Source organism: Mesoplodon densirostris, chromosome 1 (genome assembly GCF_025265405.1).
Source record: "Mesoplodon densirostris isolate mMesDen1 chromosome 1, mMesDen1 primary haplotype, whole genome shotgun sequence".
Classification (NCBI taxonomy): domain Eukaryota; kingdom Metazoa; phylum Chordata; class Mammalia; order Artiodactyla; family Ziphiidae; genus Mesoplodon; species Mesoplodon densirostris.
In genome coordinates, this window is record NC_082661.1 from 87,813,460 (window position 1) to 87,838,992 (window position 25,533).

The 25,533-nt window shown below is 35.8% G+C and overlaps 1 protein-coding gene across 5 annotated transcripts in view; it reads left to right on the top strand.

Moving 5' to 3' along the window:
* BLTP1 (bridge-like lipid transfer protein family member 1) overlaps window positions 1-25,533 on the top strand; it is a 211,864-nt gene that overhangs the window by 21,337 nt on the left and 164,994 nt on the right. For all 5 annotated transcript variants that reach the window (XM_060105644.1, XM_060105660.1, XM_060105652.1 and 2 more), the window contains 5 exons: window positions 5,891-5,969; window positions 7,135-7,199; window positions 19,358-19,544; window positions 23,092-23,173; window positions 23,548-23,741. In XM_060105644.1, coding sequence (XP_059961627.1) covers window positions 5,891-5,969; window positions 7,135-7,199; window positions 19,358-19,544; window positions 23,092-23,173; window positions 23,548-23,741 — 607 coding nt within the window. The remainder of the gene's footprint in view (window positions 1-5,890; window positions 5,970-7,134; window positions 7,200-19,357; window positions 19,545-23,091; window positions 23,174-23,547; window positions 23,742-25,533) is intronic.

Here is a 25,533-nt window from a genome sequence, read left to right on the forward strand (position 1 = left end):
CTTAAAGTGTTTCTAAGTGGTTTTTTTTTTTGACTTATAAGAGATAATCATTAAAATAATTTGAAAAATCTAGACATATAACATATGGAACTAGAAGTTTCTTAAGGTCCTACTATCCAAAGAAACTTTCTAATGCTTGATGAAGTTTTACTGTTGTTTTTTAAACTGATACCTAAAAAATCTATAACTGTAAGTGGAATCATCTTGTGTATTTCATTTTGTAGCCTTCTTTATTAATTTAACTTGACTACTTATAAATGGGAAGTTTGCAAATAGATAGGAGGGTGTCTTAGGAAGTTATATGCCTTAGAAAGCCCTAAACCACTGGGGAAAAGGGGTGAAGAGTCAGCAAATAGAATGTTTCTGATCTTCCTTAGAGTTGAGTACCTCTTAGTGGTCATAAATAAAACTTTTCTCAAACGTAAGTAGTCTTTCATTAATTTGAGGCAATGACGGGTTCCTGGAGTCACCCAAATTAATGGAGAAGAATGGTGAATTAGTCACTGCTTTGGGTTTTTTGTTTGTTTGTTTTTTTATACTGCAGGTTCTTATAAGTCATCAGTTTTATACACATCAGTGTATATGTGTCAATCCCAATCACCCAATTCAGCACACCACGATCCCCACCCCACCGCGGTTTTCCCCCCTTGGTGTGCATATGTTTGTTCTCTATCTGTGTCTCAACTTCTGCCCTGCAAACCAGTTCATCTGTACCATTTTTCTAGGTTCCACATACATGCATTAATATATAATATTTGTTTTTCTCTTTCTGACTTACTTCACTCTGTATGACAGTCTCTAGATCCATCCACATCTCAACAAATGACTCAATTTTGTTCCTTTTTATGGCTGAGTAATATTCCATTGTATGTATGTACCACTACTTCTTTATCCATTCATCTGTCGATGGGCATTTAGGTTGCTTCCATGACCTGGCTATGGTAAATAGTGCTGCAATGAATATTGGGGTGCATGTGTCTTTTTGAATTATGGTTTTCTCTGGGTATAAGCCCAGTAGTGGGATTGCTGGATCATATGGTAATTCTATTTTTAGTTTTTTAAGGAACCTCCATACTGTTCTTCATAGTGACTGTATCAATTTACATTCCCACCAACAGAGCAAAAGGGTTCCCTTTTCTCCACTCCCTCTCCAGCATTTGTTGTTTGTGAATTTTCTGATGATGCCCATTCTCACTGGTGTGAGGTGATACCTCATTTTAGTTTTGATTTGCATTTCTCTCATAATTAGTGATGTTGAGCAGCTTCTCATGTGCTTCTTGGCCATCTGTGTATCTTCTTTGGAGAAATGTCTATTTAGGTCTTCTGCCCATTTTTGGATTGGGTTGTTTGTTTCTTTAATATTGAGCTGCATGAGCTGTTTATATATTTTGGAGATTAATCCTTTGTCCTTTGATTTGTTTGCAAATATTTTCTCCCATTCTGAGCGTTGTCTTTTGGTCTTGTTTATGGTTTCCTTTGCTGTGCAAAAGCTTTGAAGTTTCATTAGGTCCCATTTGTTTATCTTTGTTTTTATTTCCATTTCTCTAGGAGGTGGATCAAAAAAGATCTTGCTGTGACTTATGTCAATGAGTGTTCTACCTATGTTTTCCTCTAAGAGTTTTATAGTGTCTGGTCTTATATTTAGGTCTCGAATCCATTTAGAGTTTATTTTTGTGTATGGTGTTAGGTAGTGTTCTAATTTCATTCTTTTACATGTAGCTGTCCTGTTTTCCCATCACCACTTATTGAAGAGACTGTCTTCTCTCCATTGTATATATTTGCCTCCTTTATCATAGATTAGTTGACCATAGGTGCGTGGGTTTATCTCTGGGCTTTCTGTCTTGTTCCATTGAACTATGTTTCTGTTTTTGTGCCAGTACCATATTGTCTTGATTACTGTAGCTTTGTAGTATAGTCTGAAGTCAGGGAGTCTGATTCCTCCAGCTCCATTTTTTTCCCTCAAGACTGCTTTGGCTATTTGGGGTCTTTTGTGTCTCCATACAAATTTTAAGATGATTTGTTCTAGTTCTGTAAAAAATGCCATTGGTAATTTGATAGGGAGTGCATTGAATCTGTAGATAGCTTTGGGTAGTATAGTCATTTTCACAATATTGATTCTTCCAATCCAAGAACATGGTATATCTCTCCATCTGTTGGTATCATCTTTATTTTCTTTCATCAGTGTCTTACAGTTTTCTGCATACAGGTCTTTTGTCTCCCTAGGTAGGTTTATTCCAGGTATTTTATTCTTTTTGTTGCAGTGGTAAATGGGAGTGTTGCCTTAATTTCTCTTTCAGATTTTTCATCATTGGTGTATAGGAATGCAAGAGATTTCTGTGCATTAATTTTGTATCCTGCAACTTTACCAAATTCATTGATTAGCTCTAGTAGTTTTCTGGTGGCATCTTTAGGATTCTCTATGTATAGTATCATGTCATCTGCAAACAGTGACAGCTTTACTTCTTCTTTTCCAATTTGTATTCCTTTTATTTCTTTTTCTTCTCTGATTGCCATGGCTAGGACTTCCAAAACTATGTTGAATAAGGGTGGCAAGAGTAGACATCCTTGTCTCTTTCCTGATCTTAGAGGAAATGCTTTCAGTTTTTCACCATTGAGAATGATGTTTGCTGTGGGTTTGTCATATATGGCCTTTATTATGTTGAGGTAGGTTCCCTCTGTGCCCACTTTCTGGAGAGTTTTTATCATAAATGGGTGTTGAATTTTGTCAGAAGCATCTTCTGCATCTGTTGAGATGATCATATGGTTTTTATTCTTCAATTTGTTAATATGGTGTATCACATTGATTGATTTGCATATATTGAAGAATCCTTGCATCCCTGGGATAAATCCCTATTGATCATGGTGTATGATCCTTTTAATGTTTTGTTGGATTCTGTTTGCTAGTATTTTGTTGAGGATTTTTGCATCTATATTCATCAGTGATATTGGTCTGTAATTTTCTTTTTTTGTAGTATCTTTGTCTGGTTTTGGTATCAGGGTGATGGTGGCCTCATAGAATGAATTTGGGAGTGTTCCTTCCTCTGCAGTGTTTTGGAGGAGTTTGAGAAGGATGGGTGTTAGCTCTTCTCTAAATGTTCGATAGAATTCACCTGTGAAGTCATCTGGTCCTGGACTTTTGTTTGTTGGAAGATTTTTAATCACAGTTTCAATTTAAGTGCTTGTGATTGGTCTGTTCATATTGTGTATTTCTTCCTGGTTCAGTCTCAGCAGGTTGTGCATTTCTAAAAATTTGTCCATTTCTTCCAGCTTTTCCATTTTATTGGCATAGAGTTGCTTGTAGTAGTCTCTTAGGATGCTTTGTGTTTCTGCAGTGTCTGTTGGAACTTCTTCTTTTTCATTTCTAATTTTATTGATTTGAGTCCTCTCCCTCTTTTTCTTGATGAGTCTGGGTAATGGTTTATCAATTTTATTTATCTTCTCAAAGAACCAGCTTTTCGTTTTATTGATCTTTGCTATTGTTTTCTTTGTTTCTATTTCATTTATTTCTGCTGTGATATTTATGATTTTATTCCTTCTGCTAACTTTGGGTTTTGTTTGTTCTTCTTTCTCTTGTTCCTTTAGGTATAAGTTTAGATTTTTTACTTGAGTTTTTTCTTGTTTCTTGAGGTACTCTTGTATAGCTATAAACTTCCCTCTTAGAACTGCTTTTGCTGCATCCCATAGGTTTTGGATCGTCGTGTTTTCATTGTCATTTGTCTCTATGTATTTTTTGATTTCTTCTTTGATTCCTTCAGTGATCTCTTGGTTATTTAGTAACGTATTGTTTAGTCTCCATGTGTCTGCGTTTTTAATGTTTTTTTTTTCCGTGTAATTGATTTCTAATCTCATAGTGTTGTGGTCAGAAAAGATGCTTGATATGATTTCATTTTTCTTAAATTTACTGAGGCTTCTTTTGCGACCCAAGATGTGATCTATCCTGGAGAATGTTCCATGTGCACTTGAGGAGAAAGTGTAATCTGCTGTTTTTGGGTGGAATGTCCTATAAATATCAATTAAATCTATCTGGTCTGTTATATCATTTAAAGCTTATGTTTCCTTATTTATTTTCATTTTGGATGATCTGTCCATTGGTGTAAGTGAGGTGTTAAAATCCCCCACTATTATTGTGTTACTGTCGATTTCCTCTTTTATAGGTCTGAGCAGTTGCCTCGTGTTTTGTGGTGCTCCTATGTTGGGTACATATATATTTATAATTGTTATATCTTCTTCTTGGATTGATCCCTTGATCATTACATTGTGTCCTTCCTTGGCTCTTGTAACATTCTTTATTTTAAAGTCTATTTTATCTGATATGAGTATAGCTACTCCAGCTTTCTTTTGATTTCCATTTGCATGGAATATCTTTTTCCATCCCCTCACTTTCAGTCTTTATGTGTCCCTAGGTCTGAAGTGGGTCTCTTGTAGACAGCATATATATGGGTCTTGTTTTTGTATCCATTCAGCAAGCCTGTGTCTTTTGGTTAGAGCATTTAATCCATTCACATTTAAGGTAATTATTGATATGTAGGTTCCTATTTTCTTAATTGTTTTGGATTTCTTTTTGTAGCTCCTTTTCTTCTCTTGTGTTTCCACTTAGAGAAGTTCCTTTAGCATTTGTTGTAGAGCTGGTTTGGTGGTGCTGAATTCTCTTAGCTTTTGCTTGTCTGTAAAGCTTTTGATTTCTCCATCGAATCTGAATGAGATCCTTGCTGGGTAGAGTAATGTTGGTTGTAAGTTCTTCCCTTTTCATCACTTTAAGTATATCATGCTACTCCCTTCTGGCTTGTAGAGTTTCTGCTGAGAAATCAGCTGTTAACCTTATGGGAGTTCCCTTGTATATTATTTGTCATTTTTCCCTTGTTGCTTTTAATAATTTTTCTTTGTCTTTAATTTTTACCAATTTGATTACTATGTGTCTCGGCGTGTTTCTCCTTGGGTTTATTCTGTATGGAATTCGCTGTGCTTCCTGGACTTGGGTGGCTATATCCTTTCCCATGTTAGGGAATTTTTTGACTATAATCTCTTCAGATATTTTCTCTGGTCCTTTCTCTCTCTTTTCTCCTTCTAGGACCCCTATAATGCGAATGTTGTTGCGTTTAATGTTGTCCCAGAGGTCTCTTAGGCTGTCTTCATTTCTTTTCATTGTTTTTTCTTTATTCTGTTCCACAGCAGTGAATTCCAGCATTCTGTCTTCCAGGTCACTTATCCGTTCTTCTGCCTCAGTTATTCTGCTATTGATTCCTTCTAGTGTAGTTTTCATTTCAGTTATTGTATTGTTCATCTCTGTTTGTTTGTTCTTTAATTCTTCTAGGTCTTTGTTAAACATTTTTTGCATGTTCTCGATCTTTGCCCCTATTCTTTTTCTGAGTTCCTGGATTATCTTCACTATCATTATTCTGAATTCTTTTTCTGGAAGGTTGCCTATCTCCACTTCATTTAGTTGTTTTTCTGGGGTTTTATCTTGTTTCTTCATCTGGTATATAGCCCTCTGCCTTTTCATCTTGTCTTTCTGTGAATGTGGTTTGTGTTCCACAGGCTGCAGGATTGTAGTTCCTTTTGCTTCTGCTGTCTGCCCCCTGCACTGCTTTGGGTTTGTTTATTGGCTGTGCCTAATTAAGGGAATTATCCATAGGAAGCAGCTGTTTAAACTAATGTTCTCATATAGTTATTTAGTGGCTCAGTTCATAGTGATGATATGTATGGCACTTTTTGTTATATTCGAGGGAAAAATTTTAGAAGGTTAGTAAGGCTTTAAGGATATCAGGAAGGGAGTAGGGAGAGAACATTTAATTATTGAGTAAATTGAATGCTAAGAGCATTTAAAGCTTTAAGGACTCTACTGTCTTACAAAACAATTACATTAATTGCTGTTGGTTTTTTCCTACAACAGGCTCCTTTTCTTTCTCTGTTCTTTCTGGAAAAGTCATGGTTCGTGAAATCTATTACATTACAGAAGACATGTCTATTAGGTAAGAATAAATAAATAAATAAATGAGGACCCATCTTAAACAAATTTGAAATATTACAAAATTTTTTGATTATAATACTGTATTGAATATGACTTGCTTTTTCATATTAGAAATGTTGGCCTTTTCAAATAAAATCATAAAAATCATTTTCTTCAGTGACTCATACTTGGTGAATTGATTTTTTTAAATGTTTCTATCAGTGGATTAATTTAGCTAAGGTTTAAGCTGGCAAAATATTATTGAATAGCAGCTTATGGAAATGAACAATCTTATGTCATCCCTAGTTTTAAATATTGAGCCATTAGATTACCTGACAGTTTTTGTTTTAGAATTCATTGTGGTCATTTGTTATGTAAGCAAGGATCAGGGACGTTGATAACTCTCATCCATTAGTTCCTTAGTATAGATAGTCAGTTTTTAGAATTATTTAGCATTTATTAACATTTCTAATTTTACCTCAAGGAGGAAATGAAATCTGAATATAATAAGAAATGATAGTTCATATGTTTGATATATTCTGTCTTCTGTAAGCCTTGAAAGAAAAGCTTACTCTTATTTTTGTGATTTGCTTAAAATTTGTTAGTTAGATAAAACTTGAAGATATGGAATTAGTTGAGAGGTGCTAGGGTTTGGCAGCCCTCATACCTCATTTATAATGGAGAGGTAACTTCTTTGTGAGTCTAAAGTTATTTCCAAGTTAAAATTAAAAAGTGAAAATTAGATTATAATTCCATCCTTCTGGGATATGAAGTGTTGTATCACTATAGAAATGAAAGAAAATCTTTAAAAGTTTTCCCTTAGTGTGCTAATATCCCCCTTTGAAGATTTGGCTTTTAGCTTATATAATTTTAACTCCTTTTTTAAATTTTAAAAATTTAAAATTTAAATTTAAAAAAGAAAAAGTTTTTTCTCTTAACACTTTATTTTCCTGTTAAATGTAATCTGGTATTACAGTTTACCTAAATAGAAGAATCTTAAGAGCTTTGCAAATCTTCTTTTCCTTTCTGAACTGGAATGTTATGAAACATCTTGGTATGCTAGTGTCCTGTTGAAAATTTTGTGTATTTCCTTATTATCAATTGCCTGCCTTTTATAATAACTAATTAAGAAATGAGTTAAGTAAATTGTTACTTAAGCTTTCCTTTCTGTAATTTATCTTGCTTAGAATTCAAGATGGATTTATAATTTTTCGGTGGTGGAAAATGTATAACCCAAAGCAGAAGCAACATGGTGAGCTTTCATTTTTGCATGTGTTTGAAATCTTCAATCATATAATCAGAATTTTCATTTGTAGATATTGGAATGTCTCACATTTTGTAATAGTTAAAAATATTTTTAAAAGCTTTGGAGTTTACAGAACTGATTTTAATACCCCTTGGCTGGAAATCCTTCAGCAGCTTTCCTCTTGCATGGTTAAATTTAGTTTCTTTAGCCTATTATTTATTTAGGGTTATTCTCAGTATGACCCTTACCCACATTTCCACCCTTACCTCCTATTACATCTGTGGACTTAATCCCATACTGTGGTTAGGGTGGCCTTCCTAGCACTCTTTAATCATTCTACTAAGACACTTCTCTTACTTTTCAGTTTCTTTGACTTTATTTATACTTTTACGTGGCATTGTGACTAATTCTCATTTATCTACTGTTGTAAGGATGAGCAGAAAAGAGGAAATGCAGACTTTGACTCTCTTCTGGTTCTGCTTTTTATCATCAGAATTTTCTCTCAGAATATTGTCCTCAAATCTTCATTTCACAACTGTAGGTGTTCCTGTTTGTGAATGTACCCTTCCTTCTCTACATTAACCACACCAGTGGCCTCAAGGAGAGTAGACCTTGTCTTTACTTTCTAGAATATTGATTCTCAAACATTTTTGATCTCAGGAACCTATTACATTGTTCTAAATTATTGAGGATTCCAAAGAGCTTTTTATTCATGTAAGTTATATCTATTTATATTTACTGCATTCACAATTAAGCCTGATCATTATAGAAACATTTTTATTTCATTAAAAATACCTATCATAAATCCATTACATATTAAAATAAATAACAAACTTTATGAAGAATAACTTTTCCAAAGCAAAAAAATTAGTGAGAAGAGTGACACTGTTTTATATTTTGCAAGTATTTTAAATATCCTAATGGAAGATAATTGAATTCTCACCTCTGCTTTTATATTCAGTCTGTTGTACCATATACTTCATGTAGCCTCTAAAAAACTCCGTTGTCCACTCATGGGAGAATGAGAAAAAGTCAAACATCTTAGTATAATACTATCAAAATAATTCTGACTTTGTGGTCTTCCAGAAAGGGTTTCAGTATCTCCCCAGAAGTCCCTGGACCATACTTTGATAACTACAGAGATTTTAAGTGGGGCCTGGGAGTGTAAGGTCAAAAGAGGACGAAACCCCTCCACCTTTTCTTAGTGATGAAGACCTCTGTTTCTGGCACCCCACTGAGATTCTGAAATGGTGATTGGTTCTGTATAACTTTGGAACTTTCCAATTAAATGTTGGGTTCTGTGTGTGTGTGTGTGTGTGTGTGTGTGTGTGTGTGTGTGAGCTCATCTAGGAATCTTACCATCGTATATAACTTGTTTGTATAGGAAAATAGATTTAAAGTTCCAAAAGTTTTAAAACATCAAAACTTTGGGCTATCCTAAATTACTTTTAGATTTTGCTATTGTTTCACCATTGTTTAGTCTTTTTTTAAACTGTCATTTCCTTGCTCCCACGTATCTTTTGCCCCTCCTGTATAATACATAATAATGTACTCTACCTTGAAAAGGTTGACATTAGTTGGTTACAATTTGACATCTGAAGAGGTAATGAAATCAGAATGATTAGAAGAAATAATGGCAAATTTCATATCTGGAAAAAGTTTTCTAAAAATTAGAGTTGTACATTAGATAATTTTGAACAGAGGCTGAGTGACTTCATATGATAAAAGTATTCTGTGGGACTTTGGAATAGGATTTTTGCAATCTTTCATCTGTGATTGAGAATGGCTGGCTGTATGTTATTACCAGTCTTCAGTCTGTGATTTTAGAATATCAGTTGTTAAACCAACTTTTTTACCTCTTTTCTTAACATTTACTAGAAGCATTCTCACAGGAAATAAAAAGTGTTCTTTAGATATTATGTTAATGCATTGGGAATCTTTTAAGTTTTGACTTTTTATGAAATCTGAATAAATTCAAAATTTTGAGTCACTTTCCTATACTGTTAACCATGTTAAATGTTGTGGAGAGAATTTTCTTGACTTTTTTTTTTTTAAATTTTTAGGTCTTAAAGGTGGCAGTTAAGTAAAGATATCTTACACTTTAGAGATGGTTAAAGCTCATTCCTGAGAGCCAAGTTCCTTTGAGCTCAGTCCCAGCTTCTAACACATTTACTTAACTTTGCGCAGGCCCAGTATTTCTGCCTCTGATTTAGTTTGAAAAATCCATCTCATTTGTCCCTTAGAGATAGATTACTTTAGGAGAATATTTTTCCTCAGCACGTCATGCTTCTTTTAATCTTGTAGTGTATTTGCTAGGTGACTTGCTGTTTTGACTTAATCTTTTTTTCTCTTTACATGTTTAGTTAACATAAGCTTTGTTGTTAACAAGGTTACAATGGAGCTGAAACAAAAGTTCTCTTCATTTATATAGCTTGTTTGTGATAAAAAAAAACTATTTGTATACTTACATTAGGAACTTTATTTCCAATTTCTTTTTTTTTTTTTTTTTTTTTTAGTGTTTTAAAATGTTCATGTGAACTGATAAAGCTGTAGGGGGTGGTGGAGTGAGGAGGCCCATTCGGCCTTAGGGCACCTCCACCCCATGCTTTTTACCCCAGGATTCCAAGGAACACAGGAAACAACCAATTTTTCTCAAAATCTATTACCAATTTGGAAACAATTAATGTTCTCAAAACCCCTCATTTGGCAGATGGAAAATCAGAAACTACTGTGATTATAGCTGGTAAAATCAGGACAAAAACCCAGGTCTACTAACTTCCAGTCTAGTGCTTCTTATATTTATCAAACAACCTTGTCAAATGTGGCCCAAGAAGGTTCCTTAGAGATTCTTATGGATAAACACTGATCACAGCTTATGGGGAGGAATGAAGACATTTGCAGTGTCCAGAGGCAACTGCACGACTTAAACTAAGCCTACTGTGATTGCCCATTTCAGAATTTTCTTTGACATGGGGAATACCGTCCTAAATTGTTTATAGTCTTTTTTTTTTGGAGAAAATAATTAATTTTATCATGAAATGTAACATCTCCTTAAAGTGGATTGCTATTCACCAAAACACATGGATGAGGGTCAAGAGTAACTGACCCAAGTTCTTTAGGAAAGAGGTAACTTTTGATAAAAATCTTTACCTAATTGAACAGATTTTTTTTTTTTTTTTTTGCGGTATGTGGGCCTCGCGCTGTTGTGGCCTCTCCCGTTGCAGAGCACAGGCTCCAGATGTGCAGGCTCAACGGCCATGGCTCACGGGCCCAGCTGCTCCGCGGCATGGGGGATCCTCCTGGACCGGGGCACGAACCCGTGTCCCCTGCATCGGCAGGTGGACTCTCAACCACTGCGCCACCAGGGAAGCCCTGAACAGATTTTTATTTTGAATTCACTTTACTTGATCATTGTGTTAAGTTGGAGTGGGGGATAAAAAAAATAGGTGCTATCCAAATCTACTTGAGGGAATACATTCATACAAACAATTGTAATTAAAGAAAAAATGGAGCAATGAGTGTGTGTTGAGGAAAAATACTGAGAACCATCTTCAGAACCATCTTCAAAGTTGGTCCATACCAACTTTCGAATGGACCACTTGGTGTGGTCCCAGCTGGTTCATGGTTTGATGATGTTATAAGTTCTGCCTATTGGTCAAGAAGCAGAATGGTAGATGGAGGGCTGTTGTGAAAGTTCCATGCTTGATGATGACAGTGAGTAGGATTGTGTCATGCAGGGGCGGAGTGGATGGGAGGGTAGCTCAGATGGAATAACTGGTTTGACCAGTGGCAATAAGGTTGGAAAACGGGTGTGTTTAGGAATTAACAACTCCATTTGGTGATAAATATAAGGTAAAGGAATAATAGGGGATAATTTGGAAGCTGTGTTGTGGAGGATATTGAACACCTGGCAGTCACTGCCGTGAAAGGTTTTTGGGCAGGGGAGTAATATGAACTTAGCTCATTTCAAAGAATATAGCAAAATGTAATCACTACTTGAGATGCATAACCCAAGACTAATATAAATAGCTCAAATATTAGCCCTTCCTTGACTGGCTCTCCCCTGTCATTTCTTTGTGTCTTGAATTCTTTTTGTCACTCTTAATGTTAACATAAATCTGTGTCTCTGCTCTCCCTCTGGAATTGTCCATAATGTAGAACAGAAATATTATCATAATTTTTGGATATTTTGTTTTTCTTAATATTGAATAACATTTAAATTATTTTTTTCCAAATTGTTCTTTCTCATTTTTTTTATGCCAGTGGTTTGCAGTAGAAAAAAAACTCACCCCTCCATTTTACAGTGATGTTAAAAGTTGGTAGACTTTATCAGTTATCACTTCTATAATTCTAATTATTTGCTCATAGTTTTACCTACATTTAAAAATTTAAATGTATGTGCTCAGGAATAGCACAGCTTTCGTGAATGGTCAAAGAAGTTTCTCTTCCATATGCTTTTAAAAGATATTCTTTGTTGTAAAGGATGACATACTTTACATTGTGCTCACAGTTACACCCTTCAAAGGTAAAGACACAATGCCAAATAGCAGTGCAGGAATAAGCAGTTTGGTCTAAGTACATTATTAGTCTAGCATTTATAAGGGACAGAATTTATCAGAATATAGTGTAGAGGAATGAATAGGCTGCAAAGTAAGCTTCTGATAAAAAGTTGGACAATATTATGGAATATAGGTTAAAATAGTGAGCTATATTCAGTAGCAAGGCCTTACATTCTGGATATTACTTCTTGCTGATTAAGGGAAGATCCAGGGCTTCATTGGTGGTGCAGTGGTTGAGAGTTCGCCTATCCATGCAGGGGACACGGGTTCGTGCCCCGGTCCGGGAAGATCCCACATGCCGCGGAGTGGCTGAGCCCATGAGCCATGGCCGCTGAGCCTGTGCGTCTGGAGCCTGTGCTCCGCAATGGGAGAGGCCACAACAGTGAGGCCCGCGTACCGCAAAAAAAAAAAAAAGGGAAGATCCATGTGCTTTGACAGTTAACCAAGCAGGAAGTAGAGATGATTGATATTTCTTGGTGGAAAATTTAGAAGCCTAACTGGGGCATGTGCCTGAGAAGATACATGGCCACTAGCCTTCCAAGGAGATAGGCCCCATTGGTGGGTAGGACCAAGATTTTCATTAGGAAGTTTTAGAGCTGCTCTATTAGGAGAAAAGAGGTATGTTAAGTGCTGAAACTACTGTGCCATAGAGCTTGGTTGGGATAATTTAAGCCAGGAGCAGATTTAAATTTGTCACTTGTCCAGTTTAACCCTTTAAAAAAGAGAAAACAGAACACATCTAATTCATTTACCATAGAGTTTGTTGTAAAATATGCCCTAGGTCATGAATTAGTGATCTGTTATAGATGGTTGTTGGCTAAAGGCCACTTAATGAGGGTATCAGTCAAAAATCTTTATTTTTAGGATATTTAATTTTAAAGGATTCTTTTGGAAAATAAATAGGGCCAGTTACCTCTTAATATGTGGTGATATATCATAGTGTTTAAATTCATACTAGTCTGACAGACTAGGCATGCATCCTTCTTATCCAGAGGAATTCTTGGGCTGTTGAGAAGCAAAAGGATGATGGTAAAGTATGTCCCTTTCTGTTATTTTGTTGCTTAGAAGCTTTAGCCTAATATAATCTAGTACTTTTAAATTTGTAGCATCTAGATCTTGTTTGTTAAATACATAAAGGAAATAAAAATCCCTGAACAATTCTTAAAAGGTCAGCAGACTATTTTGTCTTTGTGCTAAGTATTGATTCTAAGTATTACAAGGCCTTGTCAGCACTTCTGCACTTTAGATTTTTTTACTGCAAATAACATGTGTCCCAATTATATAATTAAATAAGTGCCTTTTTCCCAATTTCCCTTTGGAAAACAAGAAGTCTCAATTAGCTGTTTGCTCAGGAGACTTAAGCTGTTGTACAACATTCATTTACTTTTTTCCTCTGTAAATTAACTGCTTGTTAAGAGCCTTTTATGTCTATACTTCTATCTATTGGATATTTTATTAAAAAATGAGTTTGGGAAGCCCATTATGTGAATGTTAGATGACAAGGAGTATGAGAAAGAGAAGATTTCTGCCTTCAAGGGTAGAGCAGTGTTAATGTAAAGAGAAGATTTAGAAGAGCCAGTTGATTATACCTTTCTTAAATTATGTATAAAATAAAGTTTTCCGTTTGACTCCCAGTATCATCAGAATGAATGAAACCTAAAAACTGCTTTTAAAATTTCTAGGGGAGATAAATGTCAGTGAGAAATCTAGTGTTATCAGAATTTAACAATTAAATACTACATTTAAGTTTTGACTATTGATCAGTTTTTTTTTTAATATAAAATGCAAAGAAATAACTGGACCCGTTTTGTACATTTCTGTTTTCAGGGATTAATAACGTTTTTGCTTTTGAAATAGTCATTACATTTATTAATGTAATTGATAAGTAATTTTATTTTGTGGTTAAGAACCTATTTAGAGACCTGGATTTTAGTCTACTTCCTAGTTATATAATCTTGGGCTCTGACTGCTAGGGTTGTTGTGAGGATTAAATGAGATTATATGAGTAAAGTGCCTAGAACAGTACCTGGAACATAGCAACTGTTCAATAGAGGTGAGCTGCTTTTGTTATTATGATGAACATTATGTCACATTATTAAATGAAAAATTATTTAAAAAGAAGAGAATTCAGTACAAATAAAAAGTGAAGACATAATTTATATGACTAGTAAGAAGAATTTGACCTGCAAAGCCAAGGGAACTAGCTAGTATTTATGGTATACAACAATCCTACAGGTAGGTAGAGGTATTCTCATTTTATAAATGAGAAAAATGAGGCTCAGCATGGTTAAGGTACTTGCCTTAGGTCATAGCATTTGTAAATAATGTTACAGGAATCCAATCTTATATCCTTTCTACTGTCTATTTACTGCCTTTTTCTAATTCCTGGAGAATCTAGTGTAGGATTCCCCAACTTTCTTTTTTCCCCCCCAAAAAAGCTGTATATGTGTGTTGCTGAAATTAGGCCTCTGTACACTGGTGCTGGATTAAATCTCAGAGACAGAGTTTTGGGTGAAGTAGAAAGAAATAGCTTTATTGCTTTGCCAGGTAAAGGGGGCCACAGCGGGCTCATATCCTCAAGACTGTGTGTTCCACCCTGGAGCGGATAGTAAGGAATCTTATAGTGTTCAAGGAGCAAAGTGTCATTAGCTTGTGGACATTCTTCTGATTGGTTGGTGGTGAGGTAATGGGGAGTCAGCATCATCAGCCTTCTGGTTCCAATCAGTCTGGGGTCTGCCTGCTTGTGGGCAGCATACAGATAATTTCTTCCACCTGTTGGGGGTTTCAATATCTGCAAAACAGCTCAAAGGAGGTGGCTCAGAATATTATCCGTAGTCCTTGAGGAAGAACTAAAGGTCCTTGACTTTGTTTAATGGCTGAAGTATTATTATTTTGTCTTGCTTGACTATTTCCCTTTCTTTCTGCATTTTCTCACTTCTTTGATTAAATTTATTCTTTGACTAAAGTTTTTCTAGAGACAAAAGGCAGGCAGAGGACATGGGTGGCTCTCTATTCTGGAAAGGTCTCACAGGGTTCTTCTCAGTTATGTGTGTGTGTGGGTGTGCATGCATGTACTCACATGTCTATATGTGAGAGATACATGCCTTTGAAACCTCTCTGTCTTTTTATTTTTATTTTTATTTTTATTTTATTTTTTTGCGGTATGCGGGCCTCTCACTGTTGTGGCCTCCCCCGTTGCGGAGCACAGGCTCCGGACACGCAGGCTCCGGACGCGCAGGCTCAGCGGCCATGGCTCACGGGCCCAGCCGCTCCGCGGCATATGGGATCCTCCCAGACCGGGGCACGAACCCGTATCCCCTGCATCGGCAGGCGGACTCTCAACCACTTGCGCCACCAGGGAGGCCCTCTCTGTCTTTTTAGAGTGCTCATCTATCTGTTAGGGGAGGTGTTTATTTATGAGGATGTGCCCTGTTGATCTGGGAAGGTATCCCTGTCTATGTGTGGGGTACCTCTGCATGTGGGCTCTGTATGTACATACTTATCTCTGTGAGGGTGATGCTATGAGTACTGAATATGCTAGTACAGTAGTACTTGTATTCATGCATCTGCATGTATGGCTCTGTGAGAGTTTATGTATGTATGTGTTTGTCTTTATGAGTGGTTCTGTGTTTGAGTGCTTAAATGAATGCATGCCCCCCTCTGTATATGTGTGCTCACCTCTGTGTATGTGCTTTTTCCTATGTTTCTGTCTCTGTGGGTGTGCTCTTGGGCCACCTTTTTGCATCTGTGTTTGTTGGGATAGGGGTTGACGGATGGAGAGGGAATTGCCCATGGAATATTCCTGGGGATGGCAGAAAGCTGGGATTATTGACAGAAAAGATCCTGGGCAAAGACTCTGAAGAGAATAAGGTCATGTAAGCTTGGAGATCAACCAGGCTTGGCGATCTGATTTACTGTTTAATCACATAGCTTGCTGGCTGGAATATTAGTAATTCAGGTGAAACAAATAGAAGCAATAGAACATAGAAGTTGAGCGTGAACTCAGCTAAATCTCTCTATTTAAAAATATGAAACCAAAAGCTGCTTTTAAAATGCTTATAGATTCACTATTTGTTCAGTATTTTTCTAAAGTGATTTTTGGAAGGAAAAGAGTGGTCTAGGCATTTTGTTCAATCTTACTTAAAATTTAAAAGCCCATTTATTATTTCTGTTTAAGGATTTAACATATTTATTGAGCCCCTTCTACATACCAGGCACTGTTTTAGGCACCAGGGATAGAAGAGTGAACACAACAGGAAAAAATCATCTCTAATGGAGTTTACATTCTAGTTGGGGCAGGTGACAATCAATAATAAATAATGCAAAAAAAAAAACAGTTGGGAAAATGGGTAGGGATTGTTGAGAGGATCTTGTAGTGTTTTAGTATTAAGTATTTAGTGTTTATCAGTGTTTTCAAAATACTTTCAGAGATTAATACCTTTATCTTTGTACCTTGTTGTCTTTAGTAAGTTAATGTAGCCATATTCTTTTATATCGGTTATATTGAAAGAAGAGAATCAGTTGTGCATGTCCAGCAAGTTGAAGATCAAATTGAGAGTAATCCTGTTTCCATTTTTATACAGTCATTTGTTTATCATCACTGCTGATCCAATTAGGAGCTAGTCCAGACTCTTGATTTTCCCCATTGCTCCTTCTGTAGCTCATCCACTGGCCTTTATAGTATATTCCTAATGATCAAGGCATTTGTATTCAGGGATCATGATCAGGTGTTCCAAAAGTAAATTTGAAAACAAATGCCTTAAATGAGTTTTGAGGTAAATTTTGATTGAGTTGTTTATGACCTTGAAGAATTGCATAATAATTAATTCCTACTTGTATAGATCAAAGTGGGAATAGAAAAATAACCTACTTTGCATTTATTATGCTTCCACATGTTGGGTTTCCAAAAAGTCTTAGATCTGTTTGTTTGAGGATATTTTTGTTTTACTTAGGAGTATGATTTGTGGTAAGATGCTCTGTTCCTCTTTCATACAAATGAGCCCTACTATGTACTAAGAATTGTTCTAGGCACCAGAGATACAATAGTGAATAAAACAAGTTTTTTCTCTTAAAGAGCTTGCTTCATTCTGAATCCTTGCTTGGGAAGGATTTAGATAATTAGCGAGTAAATATATGTAGCATCGAGGAGTGAGTGAGGAAAATATGGCATTGAGGAAAATCAGAGTAGGGTCAGTAGAGTAGAGAGTGCTGTTTTGCAGGGAGGGTGCTGTGTACATAGGGAAGTTGGGAGAGGCTTCATTGATAGGGGATGGTTAAACAGAAACATGAAGCAAGTTAAGGAAATGAGTTATTTTGACTGTCTGGGGGAAGGACATTTCCTGGTTGTTCAGGTCCTGGTTTATAACCAAAATGGAGGCCAGGACTAGAAGGGAGGGAGGACTAGAAGGGGAGAAGAGTGCAGATCCTATAAGATTTTATAGGTCACTTTTAAAGAAACTTGGTATCAATGAGAGAGGAGACCATCAGAAAATTAGGGAACAGGAGAGTGACATGATTTTAGTTAGGGTTTTTGAAAGATCTGGCCAATGTGTAAAGCACAGGCATAAGGGAAATAAGGGCAGAAGCAGGGAGAGTAGTTAGGAGGCTATTGTGTTAAAACAGGTGCAGGTTGATGGTGACTTGGGCCAGAGTGGTGAGGAGTGGTTTCTGGATATATGTTGAAAGAAAAGCTGACAGGATTTGCTGATAATATCTGGGACAAGAAAGAGAGCAGTCAAATTTTTTGGCCTGAGCAATTGAAAAGATTGACTTGCTGTTGATAAGGTGGGGAATATTGTGGAGTAGGTTGGGGTGGGAAAATCGGGTGTTTGGTTGGATAGGTCAAGTGCGTGATGCCTGTTAGACATCAAATTGGAGATATTTGAGTAGGCTGCTGGATATTTGACCCTGACATTTTGAGAAGAGGTCATGAATAATTACTGTAGAAAGGTTTAAAACCTAATGAGTGATAAAGTTTGATTTACTTATTTAAAAATGATAATGATATTTATAACTATTAAGTCTTAGAATACTTCATATGTATTAAAAATGTGTTTCTTATTTTTATTTTAATTTTAAGAATTTGACCTACAGCAAGAAAAAGGGAAACACACTTTATGTAATAGTTTAAGGGGATCGTCTTAGCTTTTAGCCATTTGATAAGTCTGAAGAAATAGGAGAGGGAACATAGGTCAAGAGCTGTCTAAAAAATATAAGAAAACTTACAGCTCTTAAACATTAGTTTTTTGAAGGATTGTGTTTATCTCTTTTTCCTCTCTTGTCTCAGGAAGTAATGAGGGAAAAAACCTTGATTGGAGTAAAACTAAAAGTATTACTGTATAAAAATATGAATGTTGTTGATTCATTTTCCTCAGCTTATTTTTGAAATATGAGTGGCAGTGTATTTTTCATTTATTAATTTAAACTAAAATTTACATTTATTTAGGGTGTTTGACATCTCATATGCTGTTTTGCTAATAATTTGAGAAGAAATTAATACTGGTGAAATTTGGTACCTTACTAAACCACAGCTTAAGCTACTAAAATGAAAGTTGGTAATTCTCTTTACCCATTTAAAAAAATTAAATTATTCTAACTGTTCATATCTAATTTTAATTGCCTTTCAATTGAATTTGTTTGACAGGGATAAAAACAGATAAAGGTTGAAAAAGAAGTCTTAAAGAACACATGTATCATTTATAACAAAATAAAGCACTGACTGTGGTACCTTTCTTCTGACCCTTTTTGGTTGACATGAGATGCACTGTCTTAGATTATTTCCTCAGTAGAAACAAGTGCCCCATCTATCACTTTATAGATGGATTTATTACTATTGTCACTTATATTTAATATAATTGTCTTTTATTTGAGATTACTATTTGAGTCTACAGTTTATAGAATCTTTGTTTTAGCATTGTGTAGTTTTTATTTTTTATTTTTTTAATTTTTTTTTCTGTACGCGGGCCTCTCACTGTTGTGGCCTCTCCCTCTGCGGAGCACAAGCTCTGGACGCACAGGCCCAGTGGCCATGGCTCACGGGCCCAGCCGCCCCGCAGCATGTGGGATCTTCCCGGACCGGGGCACGAACCTATGTCCCCTGCATCGGCAGGCGGACTCCCAACCACTGCGCCACCAGGGAAGCCCTAGCATTGTGTAGTTTTTAAAAACAAACTAGTATTTATGAAAAGTCCTGGTTTCTATGATACACAAGTTCAAATACTAGTGTGATGTTTAAATGCATCATACTTTTAACAATTTATATTTTAGTATACACTTATGGCTATATTGGGGTAAAGTTTTACTCTGTAAATGGCATTGTGCTGTTCTTAGCATACAGTCTTTAAGTTTTGTTGTTATACACCCAGAATGTAGAAATTCAGATTGTTTTTAGAGTGCTAAATTGAAATACTGTAGTAAATCAGCTTTTTTCTTTCTTTTGCCCATGTTTTATTGCTTTTAAAATATTATTCCCTTTTACCATAGACTTCTGTGTTAAAAGAAATTGAGTTACTTTAGCTGTGGAAAAGATTTGACTTAAAACTTTGACTAAAGTTTTTTAAAAGTTGACTAAAAACTTTTTTTTTTTTTTGTAATTGATGTCTTTAGATCCAAAGGCAGAAACTAGATTATACATCACAGTCAATGACTTTGAATTTCATGTCTATAATCGTTCGGATCTTTATGGACGTCTTCAAGAATTGTTTGGTTTGGAGCCAACAATAATTCTACCCAAGAAAGAAGATGATAAAACACAAGAAAATGGAAGAACAAGAACCCAGTCCAAAATTGAAAGGTTGATTGTCACACTTGAATTTTATTAATCTCCAACATTTAAACATCCGCTTTTATTAGAGTATTAACACTGTTTACCTAAACACAGCCTAATCTTTCTTTATAGATTAACTAAAACTTTTAGTCTCACAAATAAGTATATAATTCTTCAAAAATTTCAAATAATACAGAATTATGTAATGTGAAAAAACAGTCCCGGTCTATTCTTCTCACCAGTTCTACTTCCTTCTTTGTTGATAACTACTATCAATTTGTTTTTTATTCTTTTGAATGCACATACATAAGTCTATACATACATATACATAGCTAAGGTGCATATACAATTATATTATTTTATTTTATCTGTTTCTGGGCTCTCTGTTCTGTTTCATTGACCTATTTGTTTTCTTTCACCAGTACCAAAGTGTGTTGATTACTGTAGCTTTACATTTAAGTCTTGAAATCAGGTAGTGTCAGTCCTCCAACTTTGCTTTTCTCCTTCAGTGTTGTCTTGGGTATTCTGGGTCTTTTGCCTCTCCATATAAACTTTAGAATCAGTTTGCCAATATCCAGGGGTTTCGATAGGGATTGCATTGAATCTATAAATCAAGTTGGGAAGAATCGACATCTTGACAGTATTGAGTCTTCCTGTCAATGAACATGGAATGTTTCTTTAGTTATTTAGTTCTCTTTGATATCTTTCATCAGAGTTTTATAGTTTTCCTCATGTAGATCATGTAGAAAAATTGTTAAATTTATCCCTATTTCATTTTCTGTAGTGCTAATGTACGGTATTATGTTTTTAATTTCAAATTCCACTTGTTCATTGGTGGTATATAGGAAAGTGATTGACTCTTGTATATTACTAACCTTGTATCCTGCAACCTTGCTATAGTCATTAGTTCTAAGAGTATTCCTGATCAGTTCTTTCCGATTTTCAACATAGATGATTGTGTCAGCTGCAAACAAAGAAAGTCTTATTTCTTGCTTCCCAATCTGTATACATTTTATTTCCTTTTTTTGTCTTATTGCAATAGCTAGAACTTCTAGTATGTATTTGGAAAAGAATGGTGAGAGGGGACATCTTGCTTCATACCTGGTCTTAGTGGGAAAGCTTCTAGCTTCTCACTGTTAAGTATCATGTTAACTGTAGGTTTTTGTTGGTTGATATTCTTTATCAAGTTGAGGAAGTTCCTCTCTATTCCTAGTTAGTAAAACTAGAGGTTTTAATCATGAATGGGTATTGGATTTTGTCAGATGCTTTGTCTGTACCTGTTGGTATGATCCTTTGATTTTTCACTTTTAGCCTGTTAATTGATTTTTGAATGTTGAACCAGCCTTGTATAGGTAATAGTTTTATTTATTTATTTATTTATTTATTTATCGCATTACGCAGGCCTCTCACTGTTGTGGCCTCTCCCGTTGCGGAGCACAGGCTCCGGACGCGCAGGCTCAGCAGCCATGGCTCACTGGCCTAGCCGCTCCGCGGCATGTGGGATCTTCCCGGACCGGGGCACAAACCTGTGTCCCCTACATTGGCAGGCAGACTCTCAACCACTGCGCCACCAGGGAGGCCCTAGTTTTATTTTTTTTAAAGTAGATGGTGAGGATGTTTATTCTCAATTAAATATTTAGTGCATATTATGTCCCAGGCACTGAGCTTGAGGTACTGGGGATACTGAGAATATGACAACTGTTCTATCTTGAGGGAATGTACAGCCTACTGTGGGAGTTAGAACACTTAGCAGGCAATTTTAGTGCAAGAAATATAACAGGGACATGAATAGAATTCTCGGGCTTCCCTGGTGGCGCAGTGGTCGAGAGTCCGCCTGCCAATGCAGGGGACATGGGTTCATGCCCCGGTCCGGGAGGATCCCACGTGCCGTAGAGCAGCTGGGCCCGTGAGCCATTGCCACTGAGCCTGCACATCCGGAGCCTGTGCTCTGCAACGGGAGAGACCACAACAGTGAGAGGCCCGCATACCGCAAAAAACAAAACAAAACAAAACAAAAAACAAAACAAAACAAAACAAAGAATAGAATTCTTTGGGCACACATAGAAGGATCCAGGAAGGTAGGAACCTTAAAGGTGAATGAATTAAGCAGAGAAGGAGATGAAAGTTCTTCCATGGAGAAGAAACATCATATGCAATAGAGAAGTTGTTACTGAGGCTGGAGTGGATTACTTGAGGTGGGGATAAATTAGACTAAAATGTTTAGCAGGATCTGGGTTAGAAATGTGGCCTTACCCCAGGTCAGCAGTGTTGTGTTGTGATTGGAGGGAAATAAGACTGGAGGCAGGGAGACCAGATAGAAGGACATAGTAACAGTTCAGGGAAGAGATGATCATCAACTGGGTTGCTAGCAAGGGGAAGGAAGAGATGGAGATGGATTCTGGATACATTTAAGCAGATGAATACTTAAAGAGAGTGATGGATTAGATGTGGAGAACGAATAAGAAGGATGAGTCAACAGTGAATCCAAATTTCTAATTTAAGCAGTAGTCATGCTTAGTCAGGGAACGTTAGAGAAAGGTTAGGGGGTGGTAGTGAGGTTAGTTTTGAATTTAGTTTTAAGAACTGAAGGCCATCTTACAAATATGGCTCCAGAAGTGTGATTTAGGAGTTATCAGGTTATTGAAGAGATATGCCTTGAGTTTTCATATGAAATCTTTAGTGAATTGCTGTGAATTTTTCATTTCTTAAATTTTGTGTACTTTGTGTATGGCCAATTCCTTTTTTCTTACTCTTGGTCTATCCTTTTCATTATATTGAGAGGAAATTATTTTGGCACAGAGTGGCGGGGGTAGGGAAGGTGAAGGATCAGCTGAACTGTCAGAAGTGCTTAAAACACTTAAAACATCAAAGTAACATATCTTGGTCATTTTTGTTTTACTTATAATTTTTTCTGTCTTGTAAAATGATATAATGTAGTGTGATAGGCATAATGACAGATGTAATGACAGCACATCATAATTTATACTTTGTCATTTAAGCTTGTCATTCTGAAAATATACTTTTTTGTTATAGCTTCTTATATAAAAATTGGTACGTCATAGAGTACATTCTAGGAGACATTTTAGGGATATTAGTGTCCCTTAGATGGTCATTGGTTTGTTTACTGAGCCGTCATTAGATATATTTGGAAAGATATAAGTGGTATTAATAATGTGTATTGTGGGACTTCCCTGGTGGCGCAGTGGTTAAGAATCTGCCTGCCAATGCAGGGGACATGGGTTCAATCCCTGGTCCACGAAGATCCCACATGCTGCAGAGCAGCTAAGCCTGTGCGCCACAACTACTGAGCCTGTGCTCTAGAGCCCACGAGCCACAACTACTGAAGCCCGCATGCCTAGAGCCTGTGCTCCACAACAAGAGAAGCCACTGCAGTGAGAAGCCTGCACACCACAACAAAGAGTAGCCCCTGCTCACCACAACTAGAGAAAGTCCGCGCGCTGCAACGAAGACCCAACACAGCCAATAATAATAATAATAATGTGTACTGTGAGGAAGTCAACAGTATTCTCAGGTACTTAAATTTTTCTCATATATGTCAATTTTTTTTTCTCAGAGTTAAAGTAAAAACAGAATCTCAAGACCCCACATCTTCATGGAGATCACTTATTCCAGTCATAAAGGTCAATGTGAGCACAGTAAGTAAATTCCACTACAATTAGTGTTTCATGGGTTAATAACAGAACCTTTTATTTTTGCAAATATAATTTTCACTTAAGAAAGTAATTTTGTGGAGGTCTTTGGGTTCCATTCTTAATAAAGTGAAAGAATTATTTCAACACCAATACCATTTTAGCACAAATGTATAGACCTTTAAGGCTATTTATTTATTCACAAGTGCTCAAATTTCTTTAAACACTAGTCTAAATTGATCAGTGGAGCGATTTAAACAGTATATAGTGCTAAAGTGGAATCATTTAGTAGTTGCTTGAAAATGCTTGCTATTAGGTCAACTGAGAAAAAAAAATGGCCTAAATTGTATGGCATAATATCTCTTATCTGTTTTTTACAGGGACGCTTGGCCTTTGGAAATCATTACCAACCTCAAACTCTGTGCATCAACTTTGATGATGCTTTCTTAACCTATACTACAAAACCACCTTCCAGTCATCTTGACCAGTTCATGCATATTGTGAAGGGAAAGCTTGAAAATGTTCGAGTCATGCTTGTTCCTAGTCCAAGATATGTTGGTCTTCAAAATGATGAGTAAGAAAGTCATAAAAATAACAAATAACTTCTTTATACCTATTGTAGCTTATCATTTAGAATCTTTTGTATCCTTTTAATTTCTTTGCTATAAGTTGGGCAATAATTACATATATTTCTCTATTAAATCAACTGAGAGTATTCCTGCTTTATAAGATAAATGGAGTTTATCCATTGGTAAACTCCTATTTTAAATATTTTTCTATAAGCTATTTTTCTTGTTTTTTAATTGTAATAGTTAATATTTATTGCCATTTAATATATGTCAGGCACTGTTTATAAGCTTAAAATTTTTCTATCCTTTTCTCAGTGTATTTGGGAAATTTATTTTGGGCAATTGAGCCCTGATGTTTGTAGGTTAGAAAATACACATTACAGGTAGGTTTTTATTTTCAGAAGGGATGGATAAATAGTAAATTCAACAAATTCATTATAGTAGAGTATCATCTGAGTTAATGAAAAGTTGAAAATTGAATCAGAATTACTCTTGGAAAACTGATGAAGTTAAGACAGTTTTGGAATTCAGTTGACATTTAAGTCCCAGTCAGTTTTCCACCTGGCTTTTCAGATTTGCTTTCCTTCAGTGAAGTAGCTCCTTGCGTTTAGGAGACACATTGTAATAATGACGCACACTAGAGTCACCCTCTTTGTGGTGGGATGCTTCCATTCCAGAGGACCAGGGCCCCCAGGTAACAGACACATGTCTCGCATCTGACTCCCAGGCCACATGCTCATGAGTGGGGTGAGAGCTCTTGTAATCTTTGTTATTCTCAATCACTATTCTTTTTTGTGAAGGAGTCTGTGGTTAAATTTGTGTAATTTAAGTATTCATGTGATGAGTTTCCACTGTCTCAGCTTTTGTCTTGTGTGTAGGCAATATAAAGTTTGAGTTTATGAGAAACATGATTGTTTCTTTTTAGTTCCAACTTTTGGCTAGCTTGCTATTAGATTTTCTAGGGATTGGCTAGAATGACCCAGTCATTTTCCCAGCTTGAGTACCGGGGAGGCTCTGGGTCTACCTGGTTTCACACTCTTAAGGATCACTGAATTGCTTAGCCTCTTGGAATATAAGCTACGCACACAATTCTATATTTATGGGTGCAAGTTGTAATACTGAAAAAAATAAATCTGGGTTTTTGTGAAAATTACTACAGAGTAAAATGAAAAAGTGTCCTGCTATTTGTATAAAAAGATTTAAAATTGTATTTTTCACTCTTCAGAAGTAAGCATGGAGATTAACTAATGAGATTAAACCCTAACCTTTGTGATTTAATACATATTTAGAAGAAGATTGTTGAATTTGTATGTGTTATATTATCTGATGATTGAGAGGTTAATTTTGATATGGAAGGAAGATATTGTGGTGTATGATAAGGACAAAAGTTGTTAAATCAAAGCAAGTAAAGAGGGAAGTTAATTGATGGTACAGAAACATTCATTCCAGAATTTGAGTTCAAGATGTTTGCTTTAAGTTTATTTCAAGTTGATCAATTAAATATTCTTGGAAATAGGTAATATAAAGTTGTTAAAAATGACAACACTTTTTAAATTTAATGTTTCTGAAAGGTTTTGCTTTATTTTACAATATATAAGATGATATTTTTAATCAGTTATATAGTGTTATTAATATAAAATGGTTGAATTTGAAGTCTAATTTTAAATTTATTGTTGCAAATGCAGAATATGATTATTATATTCCAATGAACATTGTTCTTCCATTGTATTTAATTAAACTTTGTTTTAAATGGATTTCTCTCATTCAAAACTTAAAATGAAAAATGCAAAACAAATT